General features: G+C 40.1%; 1 protein-coding gene across 5 annotated transcripts in view; it reads right to left on the bottom strand.

Moving 5' to 3' along the window:
• clip1a (CAP-GLY domain containing linker protein 1a) overlaps positions 1-17,762 on the bottom strand; it is a 35,726-nt gene extending 17,964 nt beyond the window's left edge. For 3 of the 5 annotated variants that reach the window (XM_053228885.1, XM_053228883.1, XM_053228881.1), the window contains exons 1-13: positions 17,625-17,762; positions 13,623-13,859; positions 12,829-13,412; positions 12,223-12,347; positions 11,915-12,128; positions 10,051-10,248; positions 9,812-9,915; positions 7,999-8,059; positions 4,757-4,861; positions 2,035-2,952; positions 1,776-1,892; positions 632-689; positions 51-134 (exon numbers count right to left, since the gene is read on the bottom strand). In XM_053228885.1, the coding sequence (XP_053084860.1) occupies positions 51-134; positions 632-689; positions 1,776-1,892; positions 2,035-2,952; positions 4,757-4,861; positions 7,999-8,059; positions 9,812-9,915; positions 10,051-10,248; positions 11,915-12,128; positions 12,223-12,347; positions 12,829-13,412; positions 13,623-13,710 (2,656 nt within the window). In that variant the 5' untranslated portion in view covers positions 13,711-13,859; positions 17,625-17,762. Of the gene's footprint in view, positions 1-50; positions 135-631; positions 690-1,775; positions 1,893-2,034; positions 2,953-4,756; positions 4,862-7,998; positions 8,060-9,811; positions 9,916-10,050; positions 10,249-11,914; positions 12,129-12,222; positions 12,348-12,828; positions 13,413-13,622; positions 13,860-17,314; positions 17,381-17,624 lie in introns of all 5 variants that reach the window. The other 2 variants (XM_053228882.1, XM_053228884.1) reach the window with 2 other exon arrangements.
• Between the last annotated feature and the right edge of the window lie 4,525 nt (positions 17,763-22,287).

Raw genomic sequence — 22,287 nt, forward strand, 5'->3', positions numbered from 1 at the left:
TGGACAATTATGTACAAGCAGAAAAGTTTGAGGATTTTGATTGATCTTACCAGACAGCTGAATCTTGAGCTTTTCGGATTCGCTGGAAAGAGATGTGCATTGTTCTTCCTTTTTACCGAGCATCTCCTGTAACTCTGGAGGAAAAAAACAAGATAGCAAATTCATTTATAATTTGAAAGGGTGGACAATAAGTTAGAAGGAAAATCTTGAGGTATTGTTATCTACATTTCATTATCTGCAGTTTATAACAGTTTAAACTAAATGTTTAAAGCGTAAGACTTTTTTTTCTAGCTAACAATCATAAATCTAACACACACAGACATTCAGATGGCAAGCTTGTTTTCATTTGGCTCCTGGCATTCCATAACTTTCTATTATTTTCCATTACTTTCCATTATTACTTTTCTATTAATCAATCACGGGGTAATATTTCAGGGCCTCGTAGTAAATCTTGCTTCATACTGAAAATTGGCTGCTCATTCAAGTTCTCAATACAACTTAGTATAAAAAGAAATAAAAGAGAATAAAGGGAAAGTGGTTTCTAAATCCCAAAAACAAAACATACACATCAACTGCTGAAACTGAACAGAGCCAAAAAAAAAAAATTAAAAAAATCCAAGCACACACTTACTCTGAACAGCTTGTGAAGACGCCGACTGTTCATCCAAGGATGCTGTAACTTTTTGTTTCTACAAAAAACAAAAGTAACTTCATGCCACAGTGACAAGCAAGATACAGAAAGAGGTACAATTTATATAAAATGTACATACAGCTCATGTAAAATAAAATTTGTGTGTTGTTCCCACTTAAAGTCTATACAATGTGTGTGCTCCATTACGTTAGGCTCAGTGTCCTAAAGATTAGCCCTGGCTCGATTAGCACTGATTCTGATTCCTATCACCCAGCTCTAGTCATCAATAAACTGAGCATAATGGTAAATTAAGGCTAACTGCTCGATTCTGTGATTGGGACCAAGAGACATCCTTCGACTGGCTGGAACATTTCAGCACAAACAACACGAGAACGTTAAGCAATCTCTTCAACAGAACCCACAGAAAGTCGAATCCTATTTGAGCTACTCAGGGACCCATGACCTTTAAAAAACACGCTACACTGTCACTCTCTACACAGATATCCCACTGAGTAAGTAAAAACAGCACCAGTCCCATGTTTTGGTTGTGTCCAGAAACCAAAAGGCTAAAAAGTGATAGCTAATGCAATGTAATAACTAGCTAACTGCCATATGTGTCAAGTGCATTAACACAAACTAAAAATTAACAAGTATATGATCATGTGACACAACGCATTGATTCAGATCATCCGTCACCCATTTTTATGCTTATTAATCTGCCAAAAAATGTTTTAGTGTCAACAAGCTCATGCCTCGGTCAGTGAGTGTACTGTAACAAGTACCGTGCACTCTAGTTACACCATCGAGGTGAACCGCACCACTGTAAAGTGCACCAAGTTTAAACATAACTAAATAAAAAATCCTAAATTTTGTTTTTCCAAAAATCTTTGGAGTACGTTTTCCTTCTTTTTCTGGTCAATGAACTTACTCACCATCCAGGCAATTCCAAACGAAATACTAAAAGTCTGGGAACAAAATGTGCCTGGCTACTGATTTGTCCACCACCATTTGATAAACTTCGTATGATTAGACCCAAGAGCCACTCTTACAAAACATCAGACAGAAAATATTTGCATACGCTACATTCCTTTCCACTTACGAAACATCCAAACCACCCACAGCTGCTAATAAACCAATCTCATACCAAGTCAGCAAGTTCTTGCTCCAACGAGCTCTTGGTTTGCTGCAGTGAGGCCAGGTTCTGTTGCAGTCTATCCAGCTCCTTCTGCTTGTTGTCCAGCATGGAGGTCACCTCAGTAACCTAGGAGTCACGAGAAAAGCATAAGAACACATGAAATGTGAATTGGGAGTGTATAAAAAACCTCCAATTTCTTGAAACTGCATGACATAAACCACTGGCCATTAAATAATTTAGTAATAACAGCTGTCCGCATGTAGCCTACCTTTCCTTCTTGCATGCGGGCCTTGCTCTCCGCTTCCTCAACTCGAGCTAACAGACTATGGACCTCCTGGTCACCTTGGCTCTGTTGAGAGCGAAGGGACTGAATTAAAGTGTTTTGGTCCTGGACCTCCTGAGTTTTCTCCTCCACCTGGTGTCCCAGTTTAGAGTTGTCCTCCTCTAGCTCTTTTACCCTGATCTCAGCATTGTGTAGCTTGCCCAAAGCTTCCTCCAACTCGACCAGGTGCTGATCCTCCGCACTCTCTAGGTTAGTGCGGAGAGATTCCACCAGACGCTCCTTTTCCTCAGTCACGGCGTGCAGCTGTTTCCGGAGCTCGTCGACGTCTTGTGTCCACCTCTTAGCTTCAGCACTGTGCTTAACTAGACTTTCTTCTAATTGTAGTTTGTGCTCCACCTTTAGCCTTTCCAAAGTTTCTCGCAACCTAACAAGCTCGGCTGCCTGGGAGTCTCCGGGCCCCTTACCTGAGGAGGCCTTAAGCTCCTCCATGGCTTGCTGATGAGAAGTGATGGCTGAAGCTAGCTTGGAGCGCCATAGCTCGATGACTTCTGCGTTCTCCTTTTCTGCCTCGGCCAATCGGGCACGAAGCTGCTCGTTATCTTTTGATAAAAGTGCCGAAGAGGCCTGGAGTTGAGCCAAAGCCTCACAATGTGCTTTTGCTTCTGCTTCTAGCTTTGTACGCAAGGCAGATAGTGCCATCTCATGGCTAGCAGCTTGGGAGGAGAGTTGAGTACGAAGCAAACCGAGCTCTTCCTGGAGGACCGGAGCTGTCGGGTCCCCAGCAGAAGTTGCTTGTCCAGGACCAGCCTCCAAGTGCTGCCGAAGGGCAGCCACTTCTTTGTCCCTCAAAGCAAGGTCCCTTTCCAGTTCAAGGATGCGAGACTTCTCAGAGACTGTAGCAACCTATAGACAGGGACAACCAGTAGTCTCGCAGAAAAATAACAATTTCTAAAAGTGTGCAAAAAAGGAGTGTGTGTGAGCATATGTGATTATGCTGTGATCTCTTGAAAACCAAAACCAAAGTTCATTAGCAAAGCAGGATTCAAGGGAACTATCTAAAAGGGAACGGGAAGTACACGGTCTGGGGATCAGTTCAGTGCTGCCACCATATCCTGTTTCGAGCATACTTTTTATTTTAGAGTGGGAGTAGCAAGCTAGGAAAGCATTTCGTTAACTAAACACATAAGAGGAAAATGCAGAGGACTGAGTGCGACTCAGCATAATATGTCTTTGCTTTATGCTCCCTCTGGCACTAAGCTCAGAAACCAAATGATCTTAACAGCAAACTTGCTTAGGCTATAGTAACTGGCAAATACAGATTTACTGATTGATCAAGTCTTAAAACAAACTTCAATACTGGGCTAAAATACAGAGGAAATAAATATCCTCATTAACCTATATCAGCAGAATATTTTTATTTCAGGCCAGGAGTGTGAGTAAAACAGCCCCCACAAAAACCTCTTAGTCGTTAGCGTTAAAATCTTGATTAGCCTGAAAATCCGACAGGGTTAGTATTACTATTTTCCGAAAGCTACTGTGTATAATTTTACAATCTAGTAACCCAGTCAGACCTCGGTCAAATCTACAGCTGTTTGCCTTTATACTAATAGCTTGTGTTTGAATTTTTTAACTACTTTATGTAATGTATGTGATTTCAGAACAGATGCCTGTCCTGGCATCAAGAAATTGGCAGGGGATTTTATTTACGACAAAATTTAAAGCTATTTTTAAGCTATTCTGTTTATCTTTTGCCTTACACCATGATTTGTTAGCCTTAGTGACATTAAGTTAAATTAAAGTTCCCATTTAAGTGAATGTCATTAATATTACACAAGTACAACTAAAGCTAGAAATCTTTTAATCCAGATCAATTTCTTATTAATTTTGTACATTCTGGTTGTGTTTTTCATTCTTATTTTTAAGCACACATTTATATATTTAACATTATGCTTACTACAGCAAGGCAGTATGATGATATAAATCTTATGAGAAATTATGTCACTAATACAGGTCTGTGAGATGTAAAAATTTGGTTTGATGACCACATTTTGCACATTTTTTAAAACCGTCAAATGTTAACAATTTAGAATTTTATATTCCTACGTTTTCAGCGTTAATTAAACTAGTTTTGTAGACATCAATTTTGTAGTTTTTTTCGCGACACTACTGCTGTGTTGGTAGTTTGTTAGCAAACCTACATAATGTGATACAAATTCTGTAATACAGAAATGTCTTCAAGTATCGTGATATGTCTTTGTCTTATCGCCCACCCTTAATACTTATGTGATATTAATGAGCCAGTGTAAAATCCAAAATGACAATCGGTATAGTAATGAGTTAAAACACTAAATAAATTGTCAATTAACAAGTTTTGCTTGTTTCTAAAATAAGTATATTATGCACACATTTGCTGATAAATCAAGGCAGAAGTTTTCTGGATATATTATAATTCGAGTACATATTTGCCCCAGGTCTGAACAGGAATGGCTATAGAAAGGATCGGCATTTTTAAAATCGTTCATACATAAGCAAATAATTGTATCTAAAATGCATCAGTGTAGAGAATTGTGTGAAACTTAAGAGGGTTCAGTTTTCTTCATTTGATTTATCAAGGCACTGAATGAGCAGCCAGGATTCTTTACAATTTCATTATGGCCCCTGAAACATCCTGAGCAACTCGGGCAAAGCACACAGAGAGATCCATTACCCTAGAGTCTTCTAACTCCCTCTGGAGTTTCTCAGCTTTGGTCTTTTCAAAGAGCAGACTTTGCTCGAGCTCCTTAAGGAGGGCATGCTCCCGTCTGGTCTGCGTCTGTTAGTACAGAAGGGGGGAGAGGAAGAAAACACAACCAGTGCCACCATCACATGCCAGCCCAATGCACAAGGTGAGAAGAGGGATGGGAAGTGGGGTGAGGTGGGGTGAGGTGAGGTGAGATGAGATGTCACATGCAGGTAACGTAAAAAAAAGGTAAGGATGCACGAGAAACAACACGGGATGCAGAAACATTGTTGAGCTCGCCACCAGTAGAAAATATCTAGAGAATATAAACGAATGAGGTATAAAGTATTTTGTAAAGGGTGAAACGCGTGAGTGAGCAATCACATAATAACGGCAACACAAGAAGGACAGAACCCTGGAGATCTTCCTAACTACTGAAGACTCAGTTCAAAAGGTATTCTGTGACACTTAAGGATGACCTCAGACTAAATAATAAAGATGATCCCATTTTAAAACTATCGGAAAGACATTTTATCTAGACCTTTTCCTGACTGGTCAGAAGGTGTTGATTAATTTTCTATAACAGCAGCTCGGACAGTAGTACCGGCTACAAGGCAAATCACAGGTTTGTATCAATGTAATTGCTCACAGCTTGTTGAGTGGAGCCTTAATGTTAAACTATAAATGGATTAAAAATTATGATTTAATAAATAATAATAAAAATGTAATAGTTGGCAAATGTTTGTGGTATAAGAGTAATAAGAGTAATAAAACACTGAGACATGCTGTTATAGGAAAATAATCAACTTTAGGTTTGAAACACTAACTCTGCTTTATTTAATATTAAATTATGCAAGTATATAAAAATGTATATAATTCTGAAAAAGATCAATGGCCAGTTTCTTTAAATATCCAGCTCAGGGGATTTGAAATGAAATAATGATTGAGGTTTAAGTGCACAATATAAGTTATAACTAACAGATTTAGCATTTACATTCTACAGAGGAGGAATCACAGCCTTTTTTACACACAGTCCTCAGTAATGGGAGAGTTGACTGTTCATTTGTTTTGTAACCAGCTGTGTGACACACTGTGTGTCTCACTGATTAGGTCAGGCAGTCAGTTAGTATTAAAAAAAAAAAGAGAGAGAGAGAGATGACGCATTTAATTTGCTAATCTGTCTGGTGTAACAGAGGCTGTGATTTCTACTTGATTCCCTTCATATAGCTGTTTTACTTCAATTTTACACCATTACATATGTCTGCACTGTAAGCGCACTATGAGTGAGACAGAGCATTCACTACATTTTCTGTTCACTTTATTCATCTATTACCTGCTATATAAGGTTCCCACAGTCTCAGCTGTTGAGCAGTATACATTAAATGAGCCGGGATCTTAAGTATAATGATGTAATAAATTAAAATCGTCCCTATTCAATTCATATGTAGTCATAAAACAGGCAGCACTATTGTAATACACATAAAGAACATTTAAATAGTGTACTGTGGCAGAGCTCGTCAGATGCTTTACTGTGCTTTCTCCTTGAACAAGGAAAAGTAGAGAACATGAACGGTCTTTTCTGATGGTTTTGTTCACTGTTATAGCCATGCGTTACAGACATTACATTCCATAATGTTACAGTAAGCCAGACTCATGACAAGACAACAGACAGCTGATGAGTCCTGTGTTTTCAGTTAGTAGCCTTCACAAACATAAAAGTTAGAAAATATTAATCCATCCATTAGTCAGTCATTAGTCCACTGCGACCCCGACCAGGACAATGTGATAAATCTAGATGAATTATTGAAGGAATGAAACTCTCACGGCCAACGTAGTGGTACCAACTACCAAAGACTGAAAATAAGGATCCTTTAAGGCTTATTACCTCGTAAAAATGATTGTACGTGAAACCCTTTCTGATAGGAATACACTGTCATAGGGGTCTACATAGAACCTTTAAGGGTTCCTCCAGAAGATCAACCAAAGTGTTGGTCCAAAAAAAGCTATTACTGTTCATTACTTATAACTGTTTATTCTATACTTCTACATTATAACTCTGATTTTTCCCTCTACAATTTGGCCACACTTACCTTCTAATTCAAAAAATATATATTTTTAGTAAATGGAATCAGATCTGGTATTTCTTACCTACTGAAATAATACACTACTAAAGGAACACAATTTTCTCCTCACTGCAAACCAGTCCACCGGTGGATCAGTATCTCTAACACACACACACACACACACACACACACACACACACACACACACACACATTACTCTCCAAGCTTTCTTCACTCCTCAGTTCCAATCCTCTGCTGTCTACCAACCACCATAAAGCCTGTAATCAATCAACATCAAACTACACCCTACATGTAACCTATTCTACATTTAAGACATCAATCATCTAACAAGCTCTAAAGTCCGTTCGCATTATCTTTCTCATACTTCACGCAAAAGTTTTTGAAAAACTGAAAACCCTTTCATCAACCCAATAATGAGAAATCCTCCTCCTCAGGCGTAATACTGATTAATGCATGGCCTGTCCTTATCACACTTAGCCTACTGAGAGTAATTTTACTACTGAAACCATTTTTTAATCCATTCCTGCTCTCAGATCAAATACCACTGTATAAATCAGGGATATTTTTTTGTATCCCTTCTTTTAGCTAAAAGGCTCATTAGATTTGGTCATTTTTGTACTGTGAAAGTGGCCAAATAACAGCTTAACAGGGCAAATGAGGAAAATGGAGTATTATCATCGAGGCAAGTGACAGATTTATTGTAAATAAAATTGTGAAATATGCTCTTATTGCCATCGTGGTCACTGGTGCTACTTCGTCGATGCCCATACAGTCGGTTTCTCTTCTTCCGTTCAGATAGTTTAGAACATTTTTTAAAAATGAAACTTTGCTAGTAAATATCAAGCAATCAAGCATTTCGTGAAGGATTAACATTACAACTGAACCACATTTAAGTGTACTGCTGTTAAGTAGGACAACTTCAATCCCCTGATCTATGTTCTAATTTTTTGGATGAAGAGGAAAGAGGGGAGGAAATGCGAACAGGAGGTGCAGGAGGAATGAAAAATAATGAGGGAAATTTTTCGGCATCTCTACGCCATAGAAACTCGTACCTGCAATGAACTGCATGCGACATCTGAATACTCACGATTTGGATACTAAAGGTAGTGCTTAAATGTGTGACTCTACATCAACGAGCCTCTTTACCTCCAAGTCTCCTTTGGTAATACAAGCTTCTTCCACACGAAACTGAAGGTCCTCCACTTTTCTGTTGGTGGAGAAAAAGCTATAATTAGATTCAATATCAAATTGACACACACACACACACACACACACACACAGAGGGTGATGAGTCCCAGTAGAAAGGAACCTGATGTTTGCTCTTGTTCCTTTGAAGTATTTAGTCATAATAAATTTAACAGAAGTGGTCTGTGTGTCTTTTGTATTCATAGAGCCAACAGGATGCAATGGGGGGGAAAAAACAAACTTCCAAAGTCTGGAAAAAGTCTGTTTTTCATTAGAACATTTCTAGTCAAGTCATCCTCACTAACCTACTGAGGTTAAGCTTTGCTTTGCTATTAGTTATGCTTACCAGAGGGGAAAAATCTAGCTAGTCATGTCAAGTTTTCACAATTTCTAAAGAAAACCAGGTTCCCATGCCGTGAAATACAATGGATATAAAAAGGACAAGAAGGAAAATTATCAGGGAGGTTGCCAAGACTCCTACAGCAACATTAAAGAAGCTGCTGGAACATCTGGCGAGTACTGGTCACTCCCGGTATGTGACAACTCCCTCCCATATTCTTCACGTGACTGGGCTACGGGGTAGGGTGGCTAGACGGAAACACTTTCTGGTCTGATGAGACCAAGACTGAACTTTTTGGACATTATTCTAATATATATATATGTTTGGCACAAAAACAAGACAGCTTATTACCCATAGAACACCATACACAGTGAAGCATGGTGGTGGTAGCATCATGCTACAAGGCTTCTTCTCTTTAGCTGAGGCTGGGGCTCCAGTCAAGATAGAGAGAATCATGGATAGTTCCAAATACTTAATCTATTTTGGCACAAAACCAGCAGGCTTCTGTTAGACAGCTGAAGAAAATGAAGAAAAATGGCACCTTCCAGCACAACAAGGACCCAAAGCACAAACCCAAATCAACAAAGAAACAGCTTCAGAAGAAGAAGATCAGTGTTTTGGAATGGCCCAGTCAGAGCCCAGTGAAATGATTTGAAGAAGGCTGTGCACAGGAGATCCCTCGCAATCTGATAGACGTGGAGCAATTTTGCAAGGAAGAGTGGAATAAAACTGCCAAATCATGATGTGTTAAGTTGGTAGATTCTTACCCAATAAGGCTTGAGTGCTGTATTATAAGCAAAAGGTACTTTAACACAGTATTAGTTAAGGGGTATGTACACTTATGCAACCAGGTTGTAATTTGTATTTCTATTTCCCCTTAAACATTTCTATTTGTTTTTTACTTGAATTTTGTTGGTTGCTGTATCACATTAAAGGTGGAAAAAGACCTGATGTGATTTATCTTGATTTAATGGTTTTTTTTCCATCACAAAAACCTGCAATTTTAACAGGGGTGTGTAGACACTTTATATCCACAATCTTCTCAGGAACACTCTCTTGGCCCTGCATGGCTAAAGTTACCGATTAAATATATTGATCTTTGATGGTTATTAATTAATTACAAATATAACTCAGTATATTTGTACAATTATGGGACTGTGACTTTTATCCCAATGTGACTCAATATGGTTTAGTTTTTGAAATGCAAATTTTATCAAACATTCAAATTTATACTGCAAGACCATCAGAATGACCATTGTAATAATCGGTAAAAAAATAAATAAATAAAATAAATAAATAAATAAATAAAACTACAGTAAACTGTACTTATTTTGGCCTATAGGCATCCCAGCATCACAGCTTCCCCTTTGTTACACAAAGCCATTTATATCTACCAGCCATCCACATCCAGAATCATCCATCTGTCCATCTCACCTCCTCTCTTCCTCTAGCTGATTCAAAAGCTCCACCTTGTCCTTGTCTGCAGCCTCCACCAGGGCACGCAGCTGATCCATTTTGGCCTCCATCTCAGCCACATACTGTAAACATAAATGAAAAAAGGAAAAACACAAAGAACAATCTAAATAAATCTTATATATGTTTTTCAAATGATACGGCTTTATTTACGCCGCTAACAGCTACTTGTAACTGTGCTGGTTGTAAAAGTTCCTGACCTGTTCTTGGCCTTGTCTGAGACTGGTGAGCTCCTGCTCCACTTCTCCTACTTGGCTGGTGGCTTTAGCAACCTCTGCCCGCTCCAGGTCACGCTCGGCGAGGAGCTGCTCGATGTGCTGCTGCTTCTCCTTCAGAGCCTCCTGCAGCGCAGTGGTCCCCGAAATCTTTCGTGTGTACCGTGATGATGTTTCCGTCAGCTGCACGGATGTAAAAAAGGGACAGAGACGCAACACTGGTTACATGGTGAATAAAATCTCAATTTATATTAGTCTTCTTCCTCATAACTCTTTTTCAGCTACTAATTCTAAACTTGCTGCTGGTGGATCCGTGGTTACAGTTGTGAGTTACTGATTTTCCTGAAGTTCAATTCTCAAGAAACATTCACCACTGAGTGAGACTCTCAATGTAATAAATACATATTATTACAAATCTCATCAAAACCTAACTACATTTAAAGGAAGAATCAATATCATTTTTTTTAAGTAAACTACTTAGTGTTAATCATTCTGGGCCTCATGGAACATTTTATTTAGCTCTGTTTATGTCACCTGCTGCCGTGCGCTAAGAATGAACTCCTCATGCCGAGTGCAAGGTGCAATAATGAGTACAAGGTGCCTGAACATGACCTGCACTTTGACACAAGCAATGTGTAGACGTTGATGAGTGAAGAGACAAGGAAGCGTACATTTCAGTGCTCCAGTGCTCCCAGAATTGAAGTTCTGTCATGTGCAACGTGCTTCTCTGCATGCTCACTTCACCGCTCCACACTCTTGAATACTTTTTCGTGTGCGCAATTCACGGCAACTCGTGCTTATTTTTAACGACCACACTTGCTGATACTGTCGGCCATCTTCACACTATCTAAAGATAAAGGAAGGTCCCTGGAGGACTAGTGGTTAGGCAACATCGCTCTCACCCCCACAGCCCGGGTTCGATTCCCGGGCCAGGGAACCAACCCCAACCACTGGGGTCACACACAACACTGATAAAACTGGGGAGGGTTGCGTCAGGAAGGGCATCTGGTGTAAAAACTGTGCCAAATCAAATATGCAAATATGCAATGATCTGCGGAGCAGCTGAAAGAACAACAACTTGCATTGTAGGAAGATGCACAAGTTCCTCTTCTTGGTATTTTCACAGAGCACAGTTTGCATTTTGCATTTTTTGATCATTAGTTGTAGTATACATCCACATCACTGTCATTTCGGTGTGTTTATTACTGCAAAAACATACATTAATTTACATTGTTATATTATATATCACAATATATCAGTTGTTTCTACTGTACTGAAGCATTTTTTTTTTATAAGTATGAGGAAATGAGCACAGTATCGGACCCAAACCTGAGTGATTAAAGTTATGTCCAGTTCCCTAGTGCCCATAACTATCCAACAACTTGATTAATGTGTGACATTCAAAGTGTGAAGAAATCAAGGTTTCAGATATGTTTAGGTGACTGACTGTTCTTACTGCTGCGTTTTTTTTTAAAACTGGCTCCTCATACAGCCTGATCTTTGCAAGAAGAAAACTAAGGTATGATTTAAAAAAATGAATAAAAACTTTTTCATTTGGGGTAAATATATTTATAGTTTCTTAAGGCTCATGTTTCAAAGTATGTTACAGTATAAAAATCAATGTCTGTCCAATATTGGCTTTTATCCTGTAACATACTTTGACACATCAGCATTAAGAAACCATAAATATATTTACCCCAAATGAAAAAGTGTTCATTCATTTTTTTATTATTATTATTGGCTGTTTTTATAAAAAAAAATTATTATTATTGGCTGTTTGCTAGAATTTAGAACTTTAACTTGGTTTGTTAATCAGTGTAAAAGCAGGATTAGGGTGAGCGAGACTCACCAGACCGGTGCGGCTGGGCTTGCCGCTCACAGACGAGGCCACAGAACTCATGGAGCTGATTGAGGAGGAGCTCGGGCTGCGTTTCAAACCTGCCGGTGTAGTCGCCTTCCGCGCTGTGGCCTTTGCCTTGGCTGGAGTAGTGGAAGGGAAGCCAATGCGCGTTACTTTGTGCACTGGGGCAAAAAGGCCATACTTGGGCTGACATTGGAAGTACCTGGAAACCACAAAAGAATAATACTTATTTTGTCCTAACATGTCTTGATATTTGCAAAAAGTGCAAGCATGACTGTATTGTAATACTTGTGTACCTGGTTCCAGCCACTGCACCATCGTTCTTCCCTAAAGGCTCATCCAGCTCGACTCCACACCATTCGCCTTTGGCAAAATCTGTTTCCCCTAAGAAGCGGACTACACCAGCTTTGGTACCACCAACCTATGATATAGATAGCGACCATTAATATATAAATTAATACATTGTTAGTCGACATTAGTTACCTTTAAAGCTTACACTGAGCATTCTGTATCAAGATATCCTGCTTATCCGGCTATAAAGAACATTTCACACTAAACTACTGTTTGCTATTTTTTTTTTTTAATTTATTTGCAGGTAACATTCCTAATAATAATAGAATAACATCACTAACTTCTATTAAGCTGCTTTTTTGGTTACTGCGTGTTTATACTCATCAGACAACAACAGTCTTGTTTGTAGCCAGCATTGTTAATCATGTTACACATAATATCTATCATTAACCTTAAAAGAACAGCAACGGTACTTTCTTCTACAGTCTTCTTAGCAGCTGACATGCTTCGCATAAAAGACAGCATCTGTAACATGTATCTTTGGTAACAAAAGCTCCAGTTCAGGTCAGGCTACATCACAGCACAGTATTTTACTTAGCGAACATTCTCACCAGGACGCGGTCGCCCATCTTCAGCTCCCGTTCTCCTTTCTTCACTGACCCTGCCTCTGACAGGTTGGACACTGATTCGGAATTAGAGCGAGTCAGGTTTGAGGCAGGCTTGGTAGCTTTTTTGGTTGTTGCGCTAGCTGCTGGAGTGGTTGTTGGAGCAGCTTCTGGAGCGGTTGTTGGAGCAGTTGCTGGAGCGGCTGTTGGAGCGGCTGCTGGAGCGGCTGCTGGAGTGACCAGTGGTGCCGTCGGTGGTGCCGTCGTAGAGGGTGTTGGAGACGCAGGTGCTGTTGTCGTTCCATTAGCTTCACCCTCAGTTCTAGAAAGCTTGGAAGGTCGTGTAAAAATACCCCTCAAAGGCTCGGATTGAAAGTAGCGCACTCCTGCCACCGAGCCATCGTTTTTTCCTATTGGCTCGTCCAACACAATGCCGGCCCACTGTCCCGGGGCAAACTGGGTCTCTCCCAGGAACTGAATGTAGCCTGGCTTGTTCCCGTTCACCCACACTCGATCCCCGACTTTAAACTCTTCACCGGCATCCTGGTTCTCAGATGAAGCTTTGTCACCTGGAACTGCTTTAGCAGCAGCTAATAAAATGAAAGAAAAGACAAATACACCAGACTAAACTTGGCAAAATGGAAGAGAATTAATTTTAAGAAATTTAAAAATAAAAAGAAAGTATTTTGGCAAAATTTCTGGCATAGCCATTTAGTTTCCTACACAAAAATTCAAAATTCATATACAAATAAATGGCTGGAATCCACACTACTGCAGTACCAAAGGAGAACTGGACTCACTTGACGGGGACGTCTTGGTGGTCCCGGTCCCAGCTGGTCTGCTGATCTTGCTGGGGGCTTTGAGCCCGCTGGGCTTGGCCGTACTCATAGTTCCTCTGTTTGTTTCTTGTCAGCTGGCTTTGCTTTGTTACAAAACATTGACTCCGTCTTATAACTTTCAGCACCACATTTACAGTTTTACAAGAAGGACCATAACAAGGCAAAAAAAAGGGAAGTGGGGTAAGAAAAGTGGTGATTCTGTAAAGAGAGTGAAAAGGGAAGAAAACGTGCATCAGCAAAATGACAGCAGGACGTCAACTGACAAAAAGTGACAATGTTTAGGCAGAAGAAGAAATGCAGATGTTCTCCTAAACACATTATGGACGTTCAGGAAGTCTTAAAGCTTCTCAGTTTGGGACTGGGATCCTGGAATTTGACAGCATTCACAAATTAGAATGCAGTCTTTCGCTGGCCATATAAATTTCCACATGAAAGGAAGTACGAGGACTTTCGGGCACCACTGGATCAGTCAGGGATCAAGGGCTTTGCTCGATGGCCCAAACTGGCCCACTGTTAGAACATTTCTCCTATACTGTACTGACTGGTTGAATTGTAATGCTCTTATATTAGGAACTTTATCTCGACTGTATCATAGTTGTGCAGATCTGTATGATTTCAGTCTGCAGAAAGGCAGCTCTGTCTCTGACTTCTGACTACAGTGAGCTACTGTGGTGTAGCACAAAGTCATAGTGACGACCGCTCAAGGATACTTGGTCTTGTTAAAAAATTACTTATTAATCCAGCAGTCTTCAATTTCATTGAGAAAACTAAAGGCTGAACATGCTTCTGAAGCATTTATGGACACCTGCGAGAGGCGTGTCACGTGGAAGTTACGCTTCCTTTTCAAACAAGTGTTTCAATCCACACAGGCTACATCAGAAGAGTGTGAGTGTGTCAAACTCAAGCTTGACCTCGTTTTACACTCACATGAGTAATGCTGTGTTCAGCAGCTATGTTCTGCAGGCAGTCTGAGTTACTCTGAATGCTGAGAAGCTGCAGTGTTTCAAACAGCACTGAACACTGACTGCAGTTATTTTGGGACAAAAAATCACAAGAACTTAGCTCCTGTATGTAATCTGGTATGACTAAAGCCGTCAAACCGTTTAGAGAAACTGACACTCCTAAAAAGCTATACAAGATCAGACAGGCCAGCCAGAGGCGACTCAACGAGTCTGTTTAAATCACATGTCTGCAAAATCAGAATCGGTAAAACAGATAAATTTCCAGAAGAATGTGGGGCCAGATGTTCCCACATCAGTCAGACAGATGAGACCGTGTGAAGCTCAGGGTAGGTGGAATACTGGCAGGCAGAATGAGAGGCCTTGACATGCCTAGACTTAAAGAAAGGAAGAAAGAAAAAAAACATGGCTATCTTATGGAGTCAAAATCAGAGATAACTGTGTATGATGAGAAAGTTCTGAGTGTGTTGTGTACTTTTTGAAGATGGGGTAGGAAAACATGCCTGACATGTTGGATGACGTCCTGCTGAAACTTGTTTGTGAATAATCTGATTAACTCTTATTATTATTAAGGCAAATAGTGTCCATAAGCGCATTTGTGTTCGTATTAATGCCTGAAGCAGTGTATTAAAACATGCTGTTATAAGCACAAACGTTTAAAAATACCCTCAACTAATGAGTAGTCACATGATGCAACACGAGTCGTCATGTGATGAAGCAGATCCTGAATCCTGACAGACGATCCCTGTGTATTTTGCCTGCGGAGAATGATTTCAGATGCCGAAAATAAACAAGGATTGTGGCTGAAGAATTACAAACGGACAAACTTAGAGATGCCTCCAAAAATTGTGTCAGAAGTGGCTTAACAAATTTCTCAAACAGGATTGTATTGCATAAGGTACACATCTGATACTGAGGGAAACACACCTGATCCACTTCATCAGTCACAAGTCACGCTTCGACCAAATTCCAAAATGTTTTACTTCACTCATCCAACAAAGAAAAAGACGATGACTTCTGCAAAAGAAATCTTTTCACTTGACGTGTTTAAGTATAACATGGTCTGACTGGTTCTTCCATTCCTTGGTGTTATGGTGCTCTGTACTCTTTTCTGAATCCTGGTATGATGATCGCATAATTTATATATTACATACATCACACTGTATCCTAATGACCGGGTGTAAGTCAGTGTGTTAGAGAAGGGTCTACAGGACTAGGACTAAGCACTCCTGCTGTGCTTTCAAGCATTAATTAAACTCAATCTGAAGTTCAGTCTGTGTTTCGTGCCGTACACACCAGAGGCTAGCTGACTGGCATGAACACAAGAAGATGCTCACGCAGAAAGAAACAAACTCCACAGTGAAGTGCGGTAATGACAATGATGTCATGACCGTTTTGTTTCCCCTTCATTACTTTATTAGGACACGCGACGGTAGCGTGCATTAGGGCAGGAAGTGTAAGAGCTAAAAGTGGATGCCAGGACAGGATCTTCAGGACAATGAGCCCAAAGACACTTTTAACACCTCACATCACACCTTATCTGAACTCTGAGACTCTGTTTAATACAGATTTCCTAGTTACACTTTATATCTATACACCGTATAACGTACTGCCCATCATCTACCCCGCACTTTAAGTGCAAAGTTGAAATTCTGTCGCTGAATGAAACACACTCTCGGATTTATTGCCATTGTCACTGTATGAAGATTGTTTTATGTTAGTATGAGGTATGGAAAAAAATCCCAAACACGGAGTTAGCGTCATTTCGTTGCAATATGTCAAGTAAGATTAAACTGTTAGACAGTTAGGTACCACTTTAGAAAATATTCAAATGGTTGATTTGTTGCTGGTTAAAGCTAAAGCCCTGCCAGAGTCCCTGCTTTCACTCTGATCACAATGTACCACTTAGAGCATTCGTAATAACGTGCACTCCTGCTCCGTGACGTCATGCCGGGTCCTGATCCTGACACACTTCTCCTGCTGGGGCTCGTCTTCACCTTCTCCAATTCATCCTCATACTCTGTTTTAATGCTTGGAGCTTTCTAACACGTGTGACTCACCTTCTGCAGCTGTTGAACTTCCCACATGGAGACCCTACAGATTTCCCTACAGAAGTCTCACCTGGTTAATGTACATTAGTATTTAAGAGCTGCTGCTGTAATCATAAACACCGCCCTGTGCTCATGCCACACCACGTGACTCTTATTCACCATACGGTCACACTACACATCCGCAGTCCTGTTCGGCTTTACTCGTCAGTACATTTATTCTGTGTAATGATTTATAATCACACTATCTGGAGTCAGGCAGAGGACGAAGATGAGGATTAGGATGTTATCTCAAGGGGGTTTTCTTTGCATTCTCACCTCTGGTTTGTTTATTAAGGATCTAAATCTACATCTGGATTTGTGTAAAGCTGCTTTGGGACAATGTGTATTGTTAAAGGTGCTGCCAGTGTTGAGTCCTTGAGCAATGCTGTATCCTGCCTCAGTGCCTCAGTGCCTCAGTTACAAGTCACACACATGAGGCAAAAACAGTTAGCAGGTAAATAAACGCCATTAAACAGTCAGAGAACCAGGAGAGTTCTTCCTGACTGTAAACATATAAAATGCCTTTCTATTTACAGCAGGTGAGAAAGTCCAGCACTACAGGCAGCGTGTGTGTGTGTGTGTGTGTGTGTGTGTGTGTGTTGACCTGACACAGCTCCGACATTCCGCAATGTCACTTCTTCTCCCATGCTAACCGGCTGCCTGGCCACGTCTATACACACACACACACACACACACACACACACACACACACACACACACACGGTGCTAACTTGTAACAGAAGACACCTAGCTAACGGCATCTAGCCTGCAAGCTAAGGTTAGCATTTTCCGGGAAATTCCTTCACCTAGCTAAGCTAGCAGGTTAAAAAAAATAATAAATGAACCAGTTTCCATCTGAACCCTCTTTAGAAAGCCGCACGCGCCTAAACCCGAATCCGACGTCATTTATTTACCTGTTATATCCCGAGGAAACGGGCAGCCGCACGCGCGCGAGCGGGATTAATCCCTCTGACTGCTACTTGTTAAGATTTAACCGGGGAACTTCAGATAGGTGGCGTGGTGACGTAGCGCGAGTGGCTCGTGGCTGCGTCCTAAACCGCAAGCTAGAGCACTAAGTAGTGTGCTAAAGTAGTTGAGTACTAGCACTGGCAGCTGCGTGTCATTCAGTAGGGCGGTGAGTGGTTCAAGCAGGAAGTGGTACAGAAGTGGTACATTTTCATTCATTGTATGAGATCAAAAACGGCAAATGGGGTTATCATTATTATTAAGGGTGTTATAGGGGTGTGATGAATCGATTCAGTTCGGTTCTCAGAATATTTTGAACAAAATTGTAATGAAGGAAAATGATGACCTGAATTCTAAATTAATGACTAAATTCTGATTTATTTCTGAATCAGAAATAATGCAACACAATGTGTATTTTTATCTGTTTAAAACTAAATAAATAAAAAATTGCAATGAACAAAGGTTTAATATTGTAAACAATATGTACTACATGTTCACCATATCTTATAAATAAATAAATAAATGTGTAAATTTAGTTATTTATGCAGATTACTGGGAATTTGTGTAAAAATTCAATCAAAAAATTTGACTGAATAAACAAAGTCTCTGACCTGGGGAAAGTAATTGAGTGCCTGAAGTGTTTTAACTGGCAGTAGAGCTCCAAAGTCAGCTAAAATGCCCGACTTCCACAGCCTCCTTCTCTGGCACTGTAGCCCTCAAACGCAAGGGCGTGGTGTCTTTTGAAATTTACTAATGAGCTCTTTTTAGCACTTATAACATGGTTGTGCAACCATGTAACCCATAATGCGTGTCGGTTGTCGTAATCCGGCGCTATCAGTCACTTCACAAATTCCCGGTAATCTCACAGTCTCTCCACAAAAGAATGTGATCATGTGAGCACCATGCTCTTTTTTTTTTTTTTTTTTTGATAACGATTGAGCATGTCATCCTTGTTTCAGGAGCCATGCCAATGTACTCTGTAAGATTAGTATACATGCTGACAACGCCAGCACAATAAGACCTTTTAAAGGTTGTATTGCTCTGCGTTTAGACTCAGCCAAACGCAACAGAAAAGAAAACTGATTAAAGTGTATCTACACTGAAGAAAAAGCGCAAAATCTCTTCCAGATATTATAAATACACTATATGGCCAAAAGCGTGTAGACACCTGACCATCACACCCATAAGTGCTCTCCACTCTTCTGGGAAGGTTTTCCACTAGATTTTGGAGCGTGGCTGTGGGGATTTGTGTTCATTCAGCCACAAGAGCATTAGTGAGGTTAGGCAGTGATGTTGGTGAGGAGGTCTGGGGTGCAGTCTGCGTGCCAATTCATACAAAAGGTGTTCAGTGGGGTTGAGGTCAGGACTCTGTTCAGACCATGCAAGTTCTTCCACTCCAACCTTGACAAACCATGTGCTTTCATCAATCCCGTACAGGGGCATTGTCATGCTGGAACAGGTTTGGGCCTCTTAGTTCCAGTGAAGCGAAATCTTAATGCTACAGCAAACAAAGACATCCTATACAATTGTGTCCTTTCAACTTTGTGGGAACAATTTGGGGAAGAACCACATATGGGTGTGATGGGCAGGTATCTCCAAACTTTTGCTCATACAGTGTATTACCTGGGTTTTTTCTACTGGTCATTTTATAGTAGGAAAAATACACCATTATCTTTCAAGACATGTATACTCAGTCAGTAAAAAAAATCGACAACAGATTCAGGCAGAACTCAACTCGCAAAGGTACTCTGGTAATAATTCCATTACCCCACCTCCTAATATGAAAGTAACCCAATCCAAAAAGGACTTCAGAAAGATATTTCTGAGAATGACTTTTCTAGAAAATAGATTACATCATCAGTACTTATCACATCATAGACTGTCACTGAAACTTGAAACCATAACAACCTTATTCATTAGTATAACAGGTTTAGCAGGGACAGCATCAAAAAGAAATTTATTCACTCTCACTTTCAGTAAGTGCTTTATCCTGGTCAGTGTCATGGTAAACCCAGAGCCTAACCCTGGAACACTGGGCGTGAGGCAGGAATACACCTTTGATGTGACTCCAGTCCATTGCATGGCAGGATGCACACACACAATGACACACTTATTCACACTAGGAGCACTTTAGCATAGCCAATCCACCAACTGCCATGCTTTTGCAAGGTGGGAGGTCATCCGAGAACCCAGAGGAAACCCACATGGACACATTACAGCCCCATAATTCAAAAATAAGAATTAGAAATTTAGATTTCAGTTTTGGCATCCACCTCACATTATTTCCTCTTAATAAATGTCTTAAAGCGGATTATTTTGGCCTTTTGTGTAACCAAGCACCACACCGTGAACAAGAGTTGTAACAAAAATACATAAAATGGTATAAAGAAGCGAGGCTAGGGCTAATTTCTTTCTAGCACAGACTGTAGATTCATGAAGTCTTTCCTTGCATGTAAGTCACATGATTTTTCTATTATACTGACCATATTTGGGACCAGATTTGTGGCTTCACGAACCTAATGAGAGGGTAAAATGGCTTTTTAAAAGAAAAAAAAAAAGACTGGGATGCTTATGGGGGGATGCTTCTCCCGTATGGCTGATTCCACTTGAGCCTATCTCAAACAACCCCTTTAGATATTCTGGATAGTGCCTCAAAGCAAGTAGAAAGCAAGTAGAAAAACCCACACAAGGGCCACAGGGTATTTCATTAGGAGGAGAAATAAACTCTGTCATTTTTAAAAAGAATAAGTCGATATTAACCAACTAAATTTTGCTAATGTTAACAATGATTTACAAAGCAATGAGGCAGCATGACAGGGTGAAGCCACTGCACTGCTTCTTTTTAAAGATGTGTTTTATGTAGTCAAATGTATTAAGGTGGTTCTTCTTCTTAATGAAGCACAGAAACATCAAAAACATTGATGCTGTCGGTCCTTGATTCAGCTCTCAAAATGGCAGGGATTATACAGAGCAAACATCATATTTGATGTTACATATTACACAGAGCGGAAAAAACTCTTAGAATGAAACCCTGAATCTCCATTTGGACTGATATTTTTCAGCCTGATTTGCTAACATATCAGTAACATTCCACCTGTAGTGTAAGAGTGTTATGGGGACACGAGAACTGAAATGGACATTATTAATATAGAAAAAAAAAAAAAAAAAAAAGGAAAGACACCATGTTGCTGTTGGAGTGACAACAGCCCTAGCTAGTTATTGTCTAAATTGTTAATTAAAAAAAGATTGTTCATTCTCAAAAAAGAAGGGAGATCCCACAGCCATTGCAGGAGCCAATGGAGCAAAACTGGCCATGGAAAGGATAGCATATGCTCTCTCTCTCTCCTGTCATCAGCCAATCATGGGCATCTGTGAGCTCATGTATGTGGAATAAGGTAGATAGCAGATTCCTCTGTGTGTGTTACACTGTGACATAGAAGATGCCTATGGCTGGCTTCATGTCTCACAGGAAGCTGTCATATCAGCAGAGAGAGCTAGCTGGTGGGTGGGAATTGGCAGGTGACCGAATTCGGGAGAAAATTAAGATAAGGAGAAAAGGTAAAATGTGTTCAACTTTATTTAACCTTTTACCTTGTCCATCATTGAGAACCGCCCACATCAGATTTAGAACATTGATGCTTGCTTACAAGCCAAAACTGGGTCAGCACCCACTTACTGTAAAGGTTTTATCACATACACCGCACTGCACCACATTGCCTCCATCTCTTAGGGTATAAGGAAGGCAAGCATCAAGGCTTTTGTCTGTTCTGGCACCTAGGTGGTGGAACGAACTTCCCCTAGATGTTCGAACAGCTGCGTTACTGGCTGTCTTCAAAGGACGACTAAAGACCTACCTCTTCATGAAGCACTTAAATTAGCACTTTGTTATCTAGGATGTATTTATTGATGGAGACTTCCAAGCAGTTCTGAATGATGCTCTGGATAAGGCCTTCTGCCAAATGCTGTAAATGTAAACAAATATAAATGTTTCTTTCTTTTACTCCTGTGTTCTGTAATGATATATTATATATAGTCCCATCCCCTGATGTCACCCAAAAGACGATGGGTTCCCTTTTTAGTCTGGTTCCTCTCAAAGGTTCTCCCTCATGTCATTTCAGGGACTTTTTCCATCGCCACTGTCACCTCTTACCATTCCAGTGATCCTTACTGATGGCACAACTTAAGCAGGTTGTGTGTGTTTTGGCAATAGTCAGTCCAGGGTCTTACCTTTATCCATCCATCCTGAGTAACCTTAAATATTCAAGTCAGACGAGGAAAACCTGCACAAAAGTTTGAGACTTCTCTTTTCCAAATCAGATGGAAAGATATTACACCTGCTGCTTATGGCTACTTTAATAATGGACACTATTTCTTCTAATGCATCAACAACTTAATAACAAGACCAAAATGGCAGTCCATTTTCTTTCAATTTAAACCCTGCTTCTCCTTCTTATAAGAGGAAACAATTAATGAATGAATATATTAGTAAAGCCCAGATCTATAAACAGATTTCGTTTTAAAAACCACTATAACAAATTTTAATGATGCAAAGGCACCCTATCTAGGCTTTTAGATGGAAACGAAGGAGACAGAATTAACACTCTGGATCAG

Source organism: Pangasianodon hypophthalmus, chromosome 24 (genome assembly GCF_027358585.1).
Source record: "Pangasianodon hypophthalmus isolate fPanHyp1 chromosome 24, fPanHyp1.pri, whole genome shotgun sequence".
Classification (NCBI taxonomy): domain Eukaryota; kingdom Metazoa; phylum Chordata; class Actinopteri; order Siluriformes; family Pangasiidae; genus Pangasianodon; species Pangasianodon hypophthalmus.